Source organism: Sinocyclocheilus grahami, unplaced genomic scaffold, assembly GCF_001515645.1.
Source record: "Sinocyclocheilus grahami isolate Dianchi unplaced genomic scaffold, SAMN03320097.WGS_v1.1 scaffold560.1, whole genome shotgun sequence".
Classification (NCBI taxonomy): Eukaryota; Metazoa; Chordata; class Actinopteri; order Cypriniformes; family Cyprinidae; genus Sinocyclocheilus; species Sinocyclocheilus grahami.
In genome coordinates, this window is record NW_015505739.1 from 52,985 (window position 1) to 67,331 (window position 14,347).

The window sequence follows — 14,347 nt, forward strand, 5'->3', positions numbered from 1 at the left end:
TATATATATATATATATATGTATATATAATGTATATTTCCATAATAATCACTTATTTTAAAAGTATGATAAAGTCTACTTCTTTTTCACAAGGGCCACTAAGGATTTCATGAATAAATGTTTCATTTTTATGTGAAAGTCAATGTGAATCTCCATTTGAAACCCATTTTACTTCTGAAATTTCAAATATTTCCAAGTGATAGAAGATACTGTTTAAAATGTAGTGATTTTATCCATGGTGAATTGATTGGATTGTAACTATCTGACTATTGGTTAACATTATCGAATAGCCTGTGTGGGACAAAAGAAAAGTAATTTCAGAGGAATAACAAGTTTTAAAGTTTGATTAAAGTTATGATGAAGTGGACAGGCCTTTTCTTCCATATTGTTATGCACATCTGAGTAAAAAGGATTATTGAAAAAGAAAATAATGTAGGGCGGGGACTTTGTTCTATGCATCAGCTGTTAAATGGATTTTGAGGTGTCAGCCCTGCATTAGAAAATGAACATAAGCTTGCAGTTGATTGTGGTTTAAGTAAAATAAATGATTGGAGAAGTCCAGCATAAAGACTAGACCAGAGAAAAGACTGACGTTTCACCAATATATCAATTACGAAATTGTGATTAAACAATATGAGGTGACAAATTATTTTTATAAAATTACACCCTTATATGAATTTTTTTTTTTTTACAATAAAATCTATAACATGCATGTCATCTTAACTTCAAAGGGAATTCAGTATGAGGGAAGCTGACACAACAGAGCAGTAAAAACGAATGCTATATATTAGATTTCACAAATATGACAGACATCATAAAAATTAAAATATCTATTTACAAATATGTATGCAGCCTTCGACTTCTCCTGCACAGAATGACGTCTTTGTTTGACTCTCACCCAGTTCTCCACCCTCTTTAACTTATACGTTCCCTGGGAAATTGGCCCATCAGATTTCTTACTTTCAAAATCAAAGAAGAGTTAGGCCCTTTGAGGCTCATTCTTTATGATTCTCTTGTCAGTGCGCAATTTCTTTGTGTTGGACATAAGAATATTAAGGGTCATATGGATTTGGAACGACAAGACGGGGAATACATTATTGTCAATATTGATTTTTTTCCCCCCTATATAATCCTAACTGGAAAGTTGAACTCATTTATACTGAAAGAACTTCACGAAATTGCCATGACTCACCTAAGTGCTCTTGTTCTGTAAGTTACTCACTGTAATTAACCTATTTTTATAGTCACGATTAAGTGTACTGATGAACCTGTGCATTGTAGTGAAACAATAGGAGAACTGTACATAAGTAGCCTCATTTCGGATTATTCAAGTCAGAAAGGCATCAGTGTGCCATCTGCTTCTGTAACAGTATCTGCAATCTTATCTGGTCAGGCCTGTAAAATCCCCTGAGGACTTTGCCCATGATACAGCAGAAGGGCTGGGGCAAACACTCATTCTCTCAGTCTAAGTCACAGCAACTGTGCCAATGCAGATTATATTACCATGCATTCCCTCTCCTACAGTCAGATTGTTTTTTTAAATAATACAACTGCACCCAAACCTTAACTGTGTCTGCCTGTGAAACATGAAACCTTAATATATTACATGTATCTCTTCTTCACTTTCACACATACACACACTAAACTTTTCATAATTTCTTTTTGAGAGTAACTGAAAAAGGGCTTCATTTTGCCAAAATATTAATAAACATCATAAGCCTAATGTATGCTGCTTTATCTCTGGCTCTGACAAGAGAAAAACACGTTTCTCACAACGTGAAAAAGAAGTGTGCTTCCAGGGTTCACCCAAAAATGTAGTGATTCTGTCAAAATTCTGTTATGAATTACTCACCCTCATGTTGTTCCAAACCTGTAAGACCTTCGTTCATCTTCAGATCACAGATTAAGATATTTTTTATGAAATCCGAGAGCTTTCTGGCCCTCCATAGACAGCAACACAACTTGTTTTCTTTGCGCACAAAAAAGTATTCTCGTAGCTTTGTAAAATTAAAGTTGTACCACTGATGTCACATGGACTATTTTACTGATGTCCTTGCTATACGTTTCTGAGAACTATCCCTTTAATTCTTTTGAATTATACATTTGTATTGTACTTCAAATCTAATGCAATATTAATGAAATAATATAATATTAATATAATGGCATATAATATTAATGAATATAATCTAATCTAAAATATAATGAAATAAAAGGCCACTTAAGTATACTTGAGAATTCACTTTCATGGCTTAAAGGGGTCATATGATGCGATTTCAATTTTTCCTTTTTCTTTGAAGTGTTACAAGCTCTTGGTGCATAAAGAAGATCTGTAAAGTTGCAAAGACTAAAGTCTCAAATCCAAAGAGATATTCTTTATAAAAGTTAAGGCAACCACGCCTACCTAAAATGGCTCGTTCTAACACGCCCCCACATACCTACGTCATGATGTGGGAAGATTTGCATAACGCTGCCCAAATGTTCACGCAAAGAAAGAAGGCGTAATTTTTATTCTCGCTGTAGTATTGTAGAGTAGACTACAATGCCAGCTGTTGTGACTCACAGACTGCAAGTACGTTTTCATAAGTAAAGGATTTGCCACTGACGATTCAAACGCGAGTTTTGGGCAGTGTAGAGTAGCGCTTGTTGTTTGTAATTTCTCTGATCACAAATGCAGACATGGTTTTATGTTTACGCGGCGCGATTACTAGGATTACGATTGCGATTACTTGGATGAGTAAGGGATGTAACATTTCCGTCACACGCTTGAGGTATTCGGCCAATCACAACGCACTGGACAGCTGGCCAATCACAGCACACCTCGCTTTTCAGAACGACGAGCTTTGTAAAAATCGACACGTTTCAGAAAGACGGGGCATAGAGGAGAAACAATAATGTACAGTATGTGGAAAATAATGTGTTTTTTTAAACCGCATAAACATTTCATTACACCAAATACACAAAATAATGTTCTTTTTAGCAACGTCATATGACCCCTTTAACACACACACTTATACACTTTGTAAAAAAAAAACCTAAAAAGTGCACTTTTTAATATTGTCAAATTAAACAAAACACAATTTAAATTATTTGAATTCATTTGTTTTTTAAAATATGTTGACGTTAAACAAGTACACTTATTTTGACGTGTTGACATGCAAATTATACAAATGTGTAATTAGGCCTACAAATATATTTAAACACACGGCACGTTTTCAAAGACATTGAAGTATATTGTCAGTACATTCAGCAATTATACTTTAACCTTATTTCAAAGACAACTGAAATAATTATGAAATTACATATAAAGATACTTACGTCCAACTTAATTGGCACAAAAACACTAATTACACTTATTTATATTGAAACTATATTACCCTTTTACCATTTAATTGCCATTAGCATGCAATGATGTGTCTGAAAACATTACATTCGCTTCACAATTAGGTGTATTATTTTAAAGTATATTAATAAGTAGTTACTCTTTTAAAAAAATATGCTAAACTGTACTTATTTTTCACAAGGGATTTTCTGCTCACTCTTTTTTTTAATGTCAAGTGGGCAGAATTTAATTACATACCATAGCCGGAAAGCAGAAGAAGGAGGCCACTATTTGTTACCAAGCCACTAAACAGTAGGCACAGTATGTAACGCAGGAACATTGTATAGGCCTAATGGCTTTGATTTAATACTGTGGGTACACTGCGTTGTGTGTTTGCTTGTTAAATATTCTATTCTACAGTATCTCACACAGTTGTGTATGAATGTTATGCTATTTAGCCATTACGTGCCTTGTAAATATAATTGTACATTGTACTTCCTGTTATTATTCCGAGCTGTTTAGATTGAGCCTTTGGCACGCAGAACATTTCTGAGCCATAAACAACCAAGCGTTTGTGTGCGATTTACAGCTTCATTGTAGGATTTTGCTTCTGTGGTATGCCATCTATTTTCTTTTCTTTTTATAAAACAAAGTACCGTGTCATAGAAAATCATACGTTGGCATCAAATTTGACTGACAGTCGAGGAGGGCTAATCAGCGTTCCCTGTCTCTACTGTGATTGGCCAGACGGACACATGTGGGCGGGCCCTTGAGAGCCAGCTAATGGCGTGCTGATACACACTAGCCTGGTGTCCAGGGCGGGGTGGGGACGCTACTTATATGGGGGAGGTCTCCGTGCTCTGCCATTAGAAGAAAGAAGAAGGGTTATCACTTGTCAAATCTTCTTACTTCAGACTAAAAATGAGGGAAATCGTGCATCTTCAAGCTGGACAATGCGGTAACCAGATCGGAGCCAAGGTCTGTGTATTTATTTAAAATTCGCAGTAGTTGGTTTATAATCTAGACCATACAGAAAACAAAAGATACTGCGTTTTCTTTTCAGATATTTGTGGGAAAAGCGCAGAATGAACCCATTCGTGATATTTTCTCGCACCGCCTGAAGCGGATGTTCGTTCTGACCTGGTTTGAATGAAATCTAGGTCAACCATGTGCTCCCTCGTTCGAGATTTATGTTGTTACATTGTGAAACGCTTGCGGAAATGAAGAAGACGACGAAATTTAATAGTTGCTCAAGAAATATGTATGTTAACACCAACCGTTCGTTCTCCCCGGCGTCTGTCTGGAGCTCCCCTTTGTTGCGCTTCACTGCAGTGCGACAAAAGGCGTTGTAAGAGCCAACGCAGCCTAGATGCAGCCGTCGCGATTTTTTTAAATGAAGTAATTGCATTAAATATTACCAGACTAGGATAAAACGACTTATATTTTAACTAGCAAATTTATTTAAATATTAAAAAAAAAAAGGTGCCCAATAAATCGATTAGTTCGTAAAGACGCCGGAAATGGATCTCAGCCAATAGGCGCGCGTGCCGCGCGCGCGAGTTTTGGGCGGGAGGAGTTTAAAAAAAACATCAATTGTCTGCAACTTTGCACCAATTTCTAAGCGACATTAAAATGTATAAACGTGCCTTAGGCGTACAAAGGACTTTTTATCAGTCGTATTGAGGCAAACCGCATGTTGATGCGAAATATGCGTGGGCGTTTGTGAACAGTTGGCGCCTTTTGTGAGACCCACGCGGTGAATATTTGAAGAGCACGGTTTTAGTGAAATATTTCAGTCCACAATAATAAACGAATACATTGTTGCTTTTAAATCTGACATGCATGAATAACATTATCATGACTTGTTTCCTGTGATTTTACATTCAATCCTCTGAATTCCAGTCCTCTAATGTTATCTAATATATTCTTTAGTTCTGGGAGGTTATCAGTGATGAACATGGCATTGATCCCACCGGCTCGTATCATGGCGACAGCGACCTCCAGCTCGATAGGATCAATGTCTATTACAATGAGGCATCAGGTACATCCACATCAATAGTACTGAGTGAGCGTGCATTAGGCGAAACCATTTTGTCTTTCTAACCCTGTTTTGTAATCTTTTAGGAGGCAAATATGTGCCCCGTGCTGTGTTGGTGGATCTGGAGCCTGGTACCATGGACTCTGTGAGATCCGGACCCTTCGGTCAGGTCTTCAGGCCAGACAACTTCGTTTTTGGTGAGTATCGTTATTAATGTAAAGAAATTCCATTTGTGACCCTGAACCACAAAACCGCTTTTAAGTCGCTGGGGTATATTTGTAGCAATAGCCAACAGTATATTGTATGGGTCAAAATTATCGATTTTTCTTTTATGCCAAAACTCATTGGGATATTAAGTAAAGATTATGTTCTATGAATATTTTGTAAATGTCCTACTGTAAATATATCAACTTAATTTGATTTGTAATATGCATTGCTAAGAACTTAATTTGGACAACTTTAAAGATGATTTTCTCAATATTTCAGAGATTCCAGACTTTGAAATAGTTGTATCTCAGCCAAAAATTGTCCTGTCCTAACAAACCATACATAATTGGAAAGCTTATTTATTTAACTTTATATAGATGTATAAATCAATCAATTAAAAAAAATAAAAGATCCTTGCGGCTGGTTGTGGTCCAGGGTCACATTTGTTAAAATCGGCGGATGTGAAAATTTTAATGCGTTGCCTATTGCAACAGGTCAGAGTGGTGCTGGAAACAATTGGGCTAAAGGCCACTACACCGAGGGAGCTGAGCTGGTGGACTCTGTCCTGGATGTGGTCCGTAAAGAGGCCGAGAGCTGCGATTGCCTGCAGGGCTTCCAGCTCACCCACTCTCTTGGTGGAGGCACCGGCTCTGGCATGGGCACCCTCCTCATCAGCAAGATCCGCGAAGAGTATCCCGACCGCATCATGAACACCTTCAGCGTGGTGCCCTCGCCCAAAGTGTCCGACACTGTAGTAGAGCCATACAACGCCACTCTGTCTGTCCACCAGCTGGTGGAAAACACAGACGAGACCTACTGCATCGACAACGAAGCTCTGTACGACATTTGCTTCCGCACCCTCAAACTCACCACACCTTCATACGGTGACCTCAACCACCTCGTCTCCGCCACCATGAGCGGTGTCACCCCCTGCCTCAGGTTCCCTGGCCAGCTCAACGCAGATCTGCGCAAGCTGGCCGTAAATATGGTGCCCTTCCCTCGTCTCCACTTCTTCATGCCTGGCTTCGCTCCTCTCACCAGCAGGGGGAGCCAGCAGTACCGCTCCCTAACGGTTCCCGAACTCACGCAGCAGATGTTCGACTCCAAGAACATGATGGCCGCCTGCGACCCGCGTCACGGCCGCTACCTCACAGTCGCCGCCATCTTCCGCGGCCGCATGTCCATGAAGGAGGTGGACGAGCAGATGCTCAACGTTCAAAACAAGAACAGCAGCTACTTCGTCGAATGGATCCCCAACAACGTCAAGACTGCTGTCTGTGACATCCCACCCCGCGGGCTGAAGATGGCCGCCACCTTCATCGGCAACAGCACGGCCATCCAGGAGCTGTTCAAGAGGATCTCAGAGCAGTTCACGGCTATGTTCAGGCGCAAGGCTTTCCTGCATTGGTACACCGGGGAAGGTATGGATGAGATGGAGTTCACCGAGGCCGAGAGCAACATGAACGACCTGGTGTCTGAGTACCAGCAGTACCAGGATGCCACCGCAGAGGAGGAGGGCGAGTTTGAGGAGGAGGGAGAGGAAGAGCTGGCTTAAGTCTCTTAATATATACGTGTCGTTTTCCAGGCTGTACCTTTTTGCTCATGTACAAGGAAAAAATAAACGTTCCAAAGCTGTTTTCTTTTTCTGTTCTTGTCTCTTGTTTGTACAGATGTCATTAAAGGATTTTTCTTCTGTTAAAATGTCTCGCTCTTCATTTCCTTAATTTGCAAATATGAATGAACCAATTATTTGAACCCATCCTCATTCTTCACTGGTCACAGACACCGACACATCCTTGTCAAACCTGTTGGGATTGCCTCTAGACATCACGTGAATTAACTGATCTCATGCAGAATGCTTCTTTACGTTACCAGTCAGAAGATTCAACTGTCGCCAATTATGTAACATCCATATATGCAAATCATAACTAACACTAACAACTGATCACATGAAATAGATGAATTATGACATTCGTAAATATTGATTTTATCATTTCACAGTGTACATTTATCTGCTATGATGTCTGTTAATTGATGTCCATTTTAGAAGTTATCAAACCTAATGACATAAATGGGAGTTATATAGTGTCCAGAAATGTTAAATTAAATTTGATCTTGTATTTACACGTATTTTAGTTGTGGATGATCTCAAACATATGGTGGCTGCTTGGCAGTTTTTCATTCACACGATGGACATCATTCATCCTATATACTTTAATATATAACATTTTAAATAACTTTAATAATGAAATTGAGTAAATGCAAGCAATATGTGTTTATAGATATTTATGTATGTGTGTGGATTAGGGATGTGCATCTCATGACTGAGGCCGATACAATACGCAGCTCGATGCATAGCCTACGATACACTAAAGATACATATGAAGCATGCGATACGATTCACCCCTGTTACGATGCAGTGCGATCCGATTTCGATTCGATTCAACACAATGTGATTCGATGCAATGGAGAAAATATGATCACTTAGTGCCTCAGGGCCTGCTTCATAAAACAAGTTGACCAAATAAGCCAGGCTCATTTCAGTTAGTCTGACTCATTGTCAAATGATTTGGTTCCATAAAGCAAATTTAACACCGGCCTAGATCAAGCTTAGTCACTGTGGCAACTTATGCTGGGAAACTAACCTGGTCTAATGCAGGCTAACTGTCAGACTAAGCGAAGTTCCTCTACTGACCATTAGCAACATAATGATATTACCACCGTCTCATCCTAGTATTATTATTATTTTTTTTTTTTTTTAGTTTCTAGCCATGCAGCCTTTCTCTCTGGTTTTATTAAAGCTGTATCTTTTATAGTTTGCAGAACAGATAGCAGAATATTACAATCTACAATTGTTCTTTAAAGCATTAAAATAACTAAATTAAAAGTTAAAATCACTGAATTAAAAATTATGAAAATGACTACATTTGAACTGCTATAAGAAACACACATTAACTCATTTGAGCTATATAGCAGGCCTACTGTAGCCTACTAGCTTACATTTGATGTACCTATTACAGTAGTCCACTTACAGTTACTGCTATCATAAAAATACACTTTATATGTAGGTTTAAAAGTCTATAAAAGACACATTTAATGTCCAAACATTGTTTTTAATCAAAATGTAGATTTTACTCGGAATTATTGCGCTCCTATTCGATTGCGCTGTCTGTTTAGCGCGCATGCGCTCGTTGCTCGCGCGTCACGCGTGCCTCGCCCACTCCTGACAGCAAAATGGACATGTTTGCATGACTTTCTAACGTTTACAGATGAAAAATATACCTGTGACATGTCAGTTATGCACCGAGGAAGACACAACGTCTCAAATGCATCAAACAGTACAGATATAATCGCTGTTTGTCATGGTGGATCGATTTGATCCATGATCGACATTAAGGTCTGCTTAAGAATAAGCGTGCAAAAATTAGTGTGATTGTGTGACTTTAATTTGTCGTTTATGGAACCCGCTTTAGCCCCGATAGATTTGATAGGTTATTACGACTTTAATCCCCGCTTTTCCTCAGGTCTCTGTAGTGTTGTTGTGATGCGTCTTATTCACGCAGCGCAGCGGTGATGAGAGAGCGAATATATGAATGAATCGGTTTTTACCGATGCAAATATGTTAGAAACGATGCATCGCGATACAAATGACAACTTGTATCCGATGCACACTTTTTAAACCGATGCATCAGCATCGTTAACTTTTTTATGCCAATGCACCGAGCGAATCGGGGAATCTTCCCATCCCTGGTGTGTATAGATATGTATACATACATACACACACACACACACACACAACTAAAAGCTATATGATTTATTTGTATACAAAAATTTTAAGCATTTAAGAATTTTACTCACTCTCACATCTTTCCAAACCTGTAAAACAAAAAAAAGATGATCATTTGAAAAAGTACAAAAGAAATATGATCTTACAGGTTTGGAATTGCACAAGTGATATTAATTTTAGAACTATATCAAAGGGTCTCTGAGATCATGAGAAACATATCAGTCATGTGCGGTCAAAACAAAAATTTTTTTTTTAACATAGCTTCAGTAAAATTAAGTCTGTATATTTGGCCAGCACAGCATAATTAGAGCTGTTTTAACTGGAAACAAATGTTGATAACATAGTATTTATTAACAAGGGATGGTTTATTTTTCATAGTTATTATATAACAATTTGTGTTTATAGCTTCAAAACCAGTAATACTTAAATGCGTTAACTTAAAGGAACAATCCACTATTTTTGAAAATAGGCTCATTTTCCAACTCCCCTAGAGTTAAACAGTCGAGTTTTACTGTTTTCGAATCCATTCAGCCGATCTCCGGGTCTGGCGGTAGCACTTTTAGCTTAGCTTAGCATAGATCATTGAATCTGATTAGACCGTTAGCATCTCGCTCAAAAATGACCAGAGTTTCTATATTTTTCCTATTTAAAACTTGACTCTTCTATAGTTACATCGTGTACTAAGACCGACGGAAAATGAAAAGTTTTCTAGGCCGATATGGCTAGGAGCTATACTCTCATTCCGGCGTAATAATCAAGGAACTTTGCTGCCGTACAGCAGCAGGCGCAATGATATTACACAGCGCCTGAAAATAGGCTAACTTCCGCCAACATAACCAGCGTGACCACCTGCTTGCTTTCCGTTGGAAGTTACCTAGGGACTATTTTCAGGATTTTGATTCAATGATCTATGCTAAGCTAAAAGTGGTACCGCCAGACCCGGAGATCGGCTGAATGGATTCGAAAACAGTAAAACTCGACTGTTTAACTTGGAGTTGGAAAATGAGCCTATTTTCAAAAATAGTGGAGTGTTCCTTTAATCTTACCACAAACCAAGCTGAAGCATGAATGTCCTTATTACATTTTCTCAGCAGATGGTGCTGTTGTCTAAGCTGTTCTTCTCCATACAAAGTAGGATAAGATCCCAACACTGAGCAAGAGCAGAGACCAGCAGCACACCTTCATCACCTGGTCTTCAAGATTCTGCTTCTCGCCAAAACGACTGATAAAACCTGACTGAGAGCAATACACAATGTTAGACATTATAAAATAATTATTAATATAAGTATCCACCTTATTTTACAACGAAAAAGTAAACTATTTCCTGTGAATGTGCGACACTTCCGATCATTAACAGCCAGATGCCAGTAAATAACTAGAATAACTTGTGCACTAAACGGTAAAACTAGCTATACCAGTGTATTTGATTACAATAATGGATTTAAATGATATAACGAGGGTTAGGCACTTACCCATCCTCCTCTGTCCCTGATCTCGGGGCAGATGACCCTCTCTACATAGCTGCCCACGCACTCCTGAATCTGGGGCAGGATATCAGACATGCCCCTCTCCTGGCAGTGCAGTGCCAGCTGTCCAGAGAGAACAAACACGGACAGCACGGCGCTCCAGGCGAGGTCTCTACGCCGAGTTGGTGCAAAGTGCTCATCCAAAATGGAAACGAGGGTCGAGCAGGCCGTTCGGTCCGTCACGTCCTGGAAAACACGTGGCCAGCGGCGAAAGAAGATGGGGAAGCGAGTGAGCAGCTCATCTCCAGCGTGACGCAGGGCGGCCGTGGCACGGGATGGTGCTTGACCCACCGGGATGCCTGGTTTGGCCGTCACATAGTTGATATAGTCATATGCCATGAGGTAGGCCTCACGCACCAATGGGTCAGGACTGTTGAGGCCTCGGCCAATCACAGCTTTATCTGACAGTCCCATGACCTTAAATTACAACAATCTGCCCTCAATAGGCAAGCAGTGCCAATGTGCAAACTTTAGTACCCACTGTTTAGGTCACATTCCATGCCATGGTTCATACATAAACTGTCATTAGTAATCTGCACTCAGTGATTGCTGTGAATGAAAAGAAAATTCAAGATCAGATACTTCTGTTAATAAATTATGTCAATGCCCCCCTTTGTCCAAGACATTGATAACAAGGCACATCCGAATTCAATCATAGTATCACATCCTGTCTGCTGAGATAAATTCATCTGACTGATCTGATAATACCACTACTTTATGATTCCGTCTGCAAGGTGGTTGGTGGTCATTGGTCTGCGAGTAAATTTACCTTTTTGACCAACCGTTTCCACTTTTGATGTAATTTGTAGCACTAAATTAGTATCGAAGTAATTAAATATTTGCTTACATCTTTATTTAAGTGTTTTTAGGCATTTCAATTTAGAATATATTAGATTATATTCATTTCAATTCATAAATGTATTACTTTTAACTCACTGGGGCCCCCTGGAAGTTTGCTGAGACCCCCTAGTGGGCTCTAGCTCCATGGGTCACTCTTAAAAATAAATGCTCTTTATTGGCATTGATGGTTTCATGAAGCACCTTTAACATCCATTGAATATTTCCATTGCACAAACGTTCTTTACAGTGGAAGATGGTTTTTTAGATAATTAAAACATCCTTAACTAAGAAATTTCCCAATTGTTCATTGGGAAACCAAAAATTATTATTTTTAAGAATGTTGAGAGAACCATTGCCTTATTTCTCTGGGTCAATAATATATTTACATTTCTGTATTAAAGTACATCTTGATTTAAAAAAAATAATAATTATTGAAAACGTCATTATAAAGTAGTTTGACCTTATTGTTTTTTTTTTTTTTACAAACTGCTTAATAATTTAAACATATACATACACACAGGACACATGCAGATAAAGGTTGATAAGTCTCTTAAAATATCAGATCACCTGATCTTGTTTGTTTAGGTTGTGATATGGTAGTGTAAAAATAAAGTGATATTCATGAATTAATAATTCATGATGTTTGTAAAAAATACTTTTTATACTTTGAAAAGTACATTTAAAACATTTAAAAAAAATACTTAGATGTATATACACACATGCATTGTAGAAAACCATATAACACCAACATGAGAAGAAAGAACTTGGCACATGTGTTTACATTTAAAAAAATAAGATTTTACCATTTATCATGGACACTCTTATTTGTCATTGACCTTAGTCTTAAGCAGCATTCAAGGAAATTAAATCAGTTAACCTGGCAAAAAAAGTGAACTATCAAATTATTCAAAAGCAGCAGTCTCTAATTTAAATGTCCAGATGAATGCATTACAATAATCCAGTGAAAGGAAATATCAAATTCACACACACCGCAGCGAAGGCCCGGTGACTCACCCTTCTAGGCGCAGAAGTGAATCACGCCACAGCCAAAGAATCAGGATTATTTAACAGCTGACAGAAGTACTGTATACAACTGGAGATTTTCTAGAGTGAGCCGATGTCTGTGAGATTTACATGTGCATGTTGTTGTCCGGCTCAGACTATATTTAGTTCCCTTGTCTGTAACAGATACAGAAGCTGTTTGCATGCTCAGTCATTTGGGAAATGACACCAGGACTCCGTCCTGCATGACTACAGCTATAAATACTCCACATACAGAAGCGTTCAGACAAGATGCAGCTATAACCCGCTGTGCCTTCCACTATCTGGTGTGTTTGTCTATAACGTAAAGTTCCAGAATAATATCAGGCTACTTTGCATTGTAATTGAGCTATATATTTGAGAGACGAAAATAGTTTTTACCGGTGAAAATCTACCAAAGTCCATGCTGGCTGATGCACAAGCTAGCCAGTTTGCTGGTTATGATTAATAAATTATTTAAAAGATATTAGTTTTTTTTTTTTTAATTATGAACTGCAATGAATAACTGGTGTTCTGAAGTCACTGTTTTTATTTTTTGTTTTATTTGATTTTTAAAGGTTCTGCACACAATGATTGACTGTCTTTGCATTACATAAAATATAAATGCAAGTGGCATTTTCCTTAAACAAATATAGCATGAAAAACCCCTTTAAGATTGATAGGCTTCATACATAGAGTTCACAGCATATGTTTGCAGTTGCCACTGGCTTTGATATTTTGTATCTAACGAAATTACCTATGTTATAGACCTTAATCATGTTATATTGAATTGATGCAAATGAAAACGAGGCCGTGGGGGGATAGACAATGGCACGCACTTTATAAAAGGTCCTAGATCATGTAATTATCACAACTCACAACTTTCAAAACGATTTTATGAGGGTTTTGTCTACTGAATGTCTTTTTAGGAAAGAGGTTTCGCCAGCTGAACAATCACTATGTTGTTAAACAGCAATCCATTGAACGCATGTATAGTTTATCACTCACATAGGCTACTCGTTTTACATTCCTGTCAAAAAATTAATATTACGCTATCCTGACTCTTACCTGAGGCAGTGCATGGTGTGATTGGATGTTTTAAAAGAAACATAACCCCCCAAAATAAACTCCTCTAGACAGACATTTACCGACCACTAGGGGGCATTGTTATACTTATAAATAGGCTTCACAGTGCCCTGCAAAACCAGTCCAATATCTTTATCTAATTGCATTCTCTTGTCAGAAATAGCTTAACATCAGATGGGTTGCTACCATGTGTGTGAATGAATCACTGAATGCATTTAAACTGTTATAATCAATGAATATTGAATATAATGAATAATATTCGGAATATGTACATCACCCACAGAGCTTTTCAAGTATTTATTATTTTCATACAGGGTAGGTAAATTATTTTAATAAGACTAGACCAAATGATTCCAAGTGCAGACTGCAGCTAAATAATTCAGTATGAAACAATGTGATATTCTACACTGTGTTTAAGGGATAAAAACAACTTTATATGAGAATAACATCTAGTTATTTATTAAACGTTTCAAATGGATTGTTAATGTGTTGTGAAATAAAATGCAATGCATTGCACTGTTCTGG

General features: G+C 38.1%; 2 protein-coding genes across 4 annotated transcripts; one reads left to right on the plus strand and one right to left on the minus strand.

Moving 5' to 3' along the window:
- Positions 1-4,167: 4,167 nt before the first annotated feature.
- tubb2b (tubulin, beta 2b) lies at positions 4,168-7,234 on the plus strand. The gene is made up of 4 exons (XM_016239278.1): positions 4,168-4,296; positions 5,251-5,359; positions 5,443-5,553; positions 6,058-7,234. Exons 1-4 carry the CDS (start codon positions 4,240-4,242, stop codon positions 7,116-7,118), a joined length of 1,338 nt encoding a protein of 445 aa, XP_016094764.1. The 5' UTR covers positions 4,168-4,239; the 3' UTR covers positions 7,119-7,234.
- Positions 7,235-10,408: 3,174 nt separating this feature from the next.
- On the minus strand, positions 10,409-12,922 carry bcl2l16 (BCL2 like 16). 3 transcript variants are annotated; one of them, XM_016239268.1, is made up of 3 exons: positions 12,731-12,922; positions 10,823-11,293; positions 10,409-10,586 (listed from the first exon to the last, which is right to left on the minus strand). In XM_016239268.1, exons 2-3 carry the CDS (start codon positions 11,288-11,290, stop codon positions 10,458-10,460), a joined length of 597 nt encoding a protein of 198 aa, XP_016094754.1. In that variant the 5' UTR covers positions 11,291-11,293; positions 12,731-12,922; the 3' UTR covers positions 10,409-10,457. The 3 variants fall into 3 exon arrangements, with proteins under 3 accessions (XP_016094754.1, XP_016094751.1, XP_016094753.1); XM_016239265.1 differs by having other exon boundaries at positions 10,823-11,425; XM_016239267.1 differs by having other exon boundaries at positions 10,823-11,425; positions 12,707-12,747.
- Between the last annotated feature and the right edge of the window lie 1,425 nt (positions 12,923-14,347).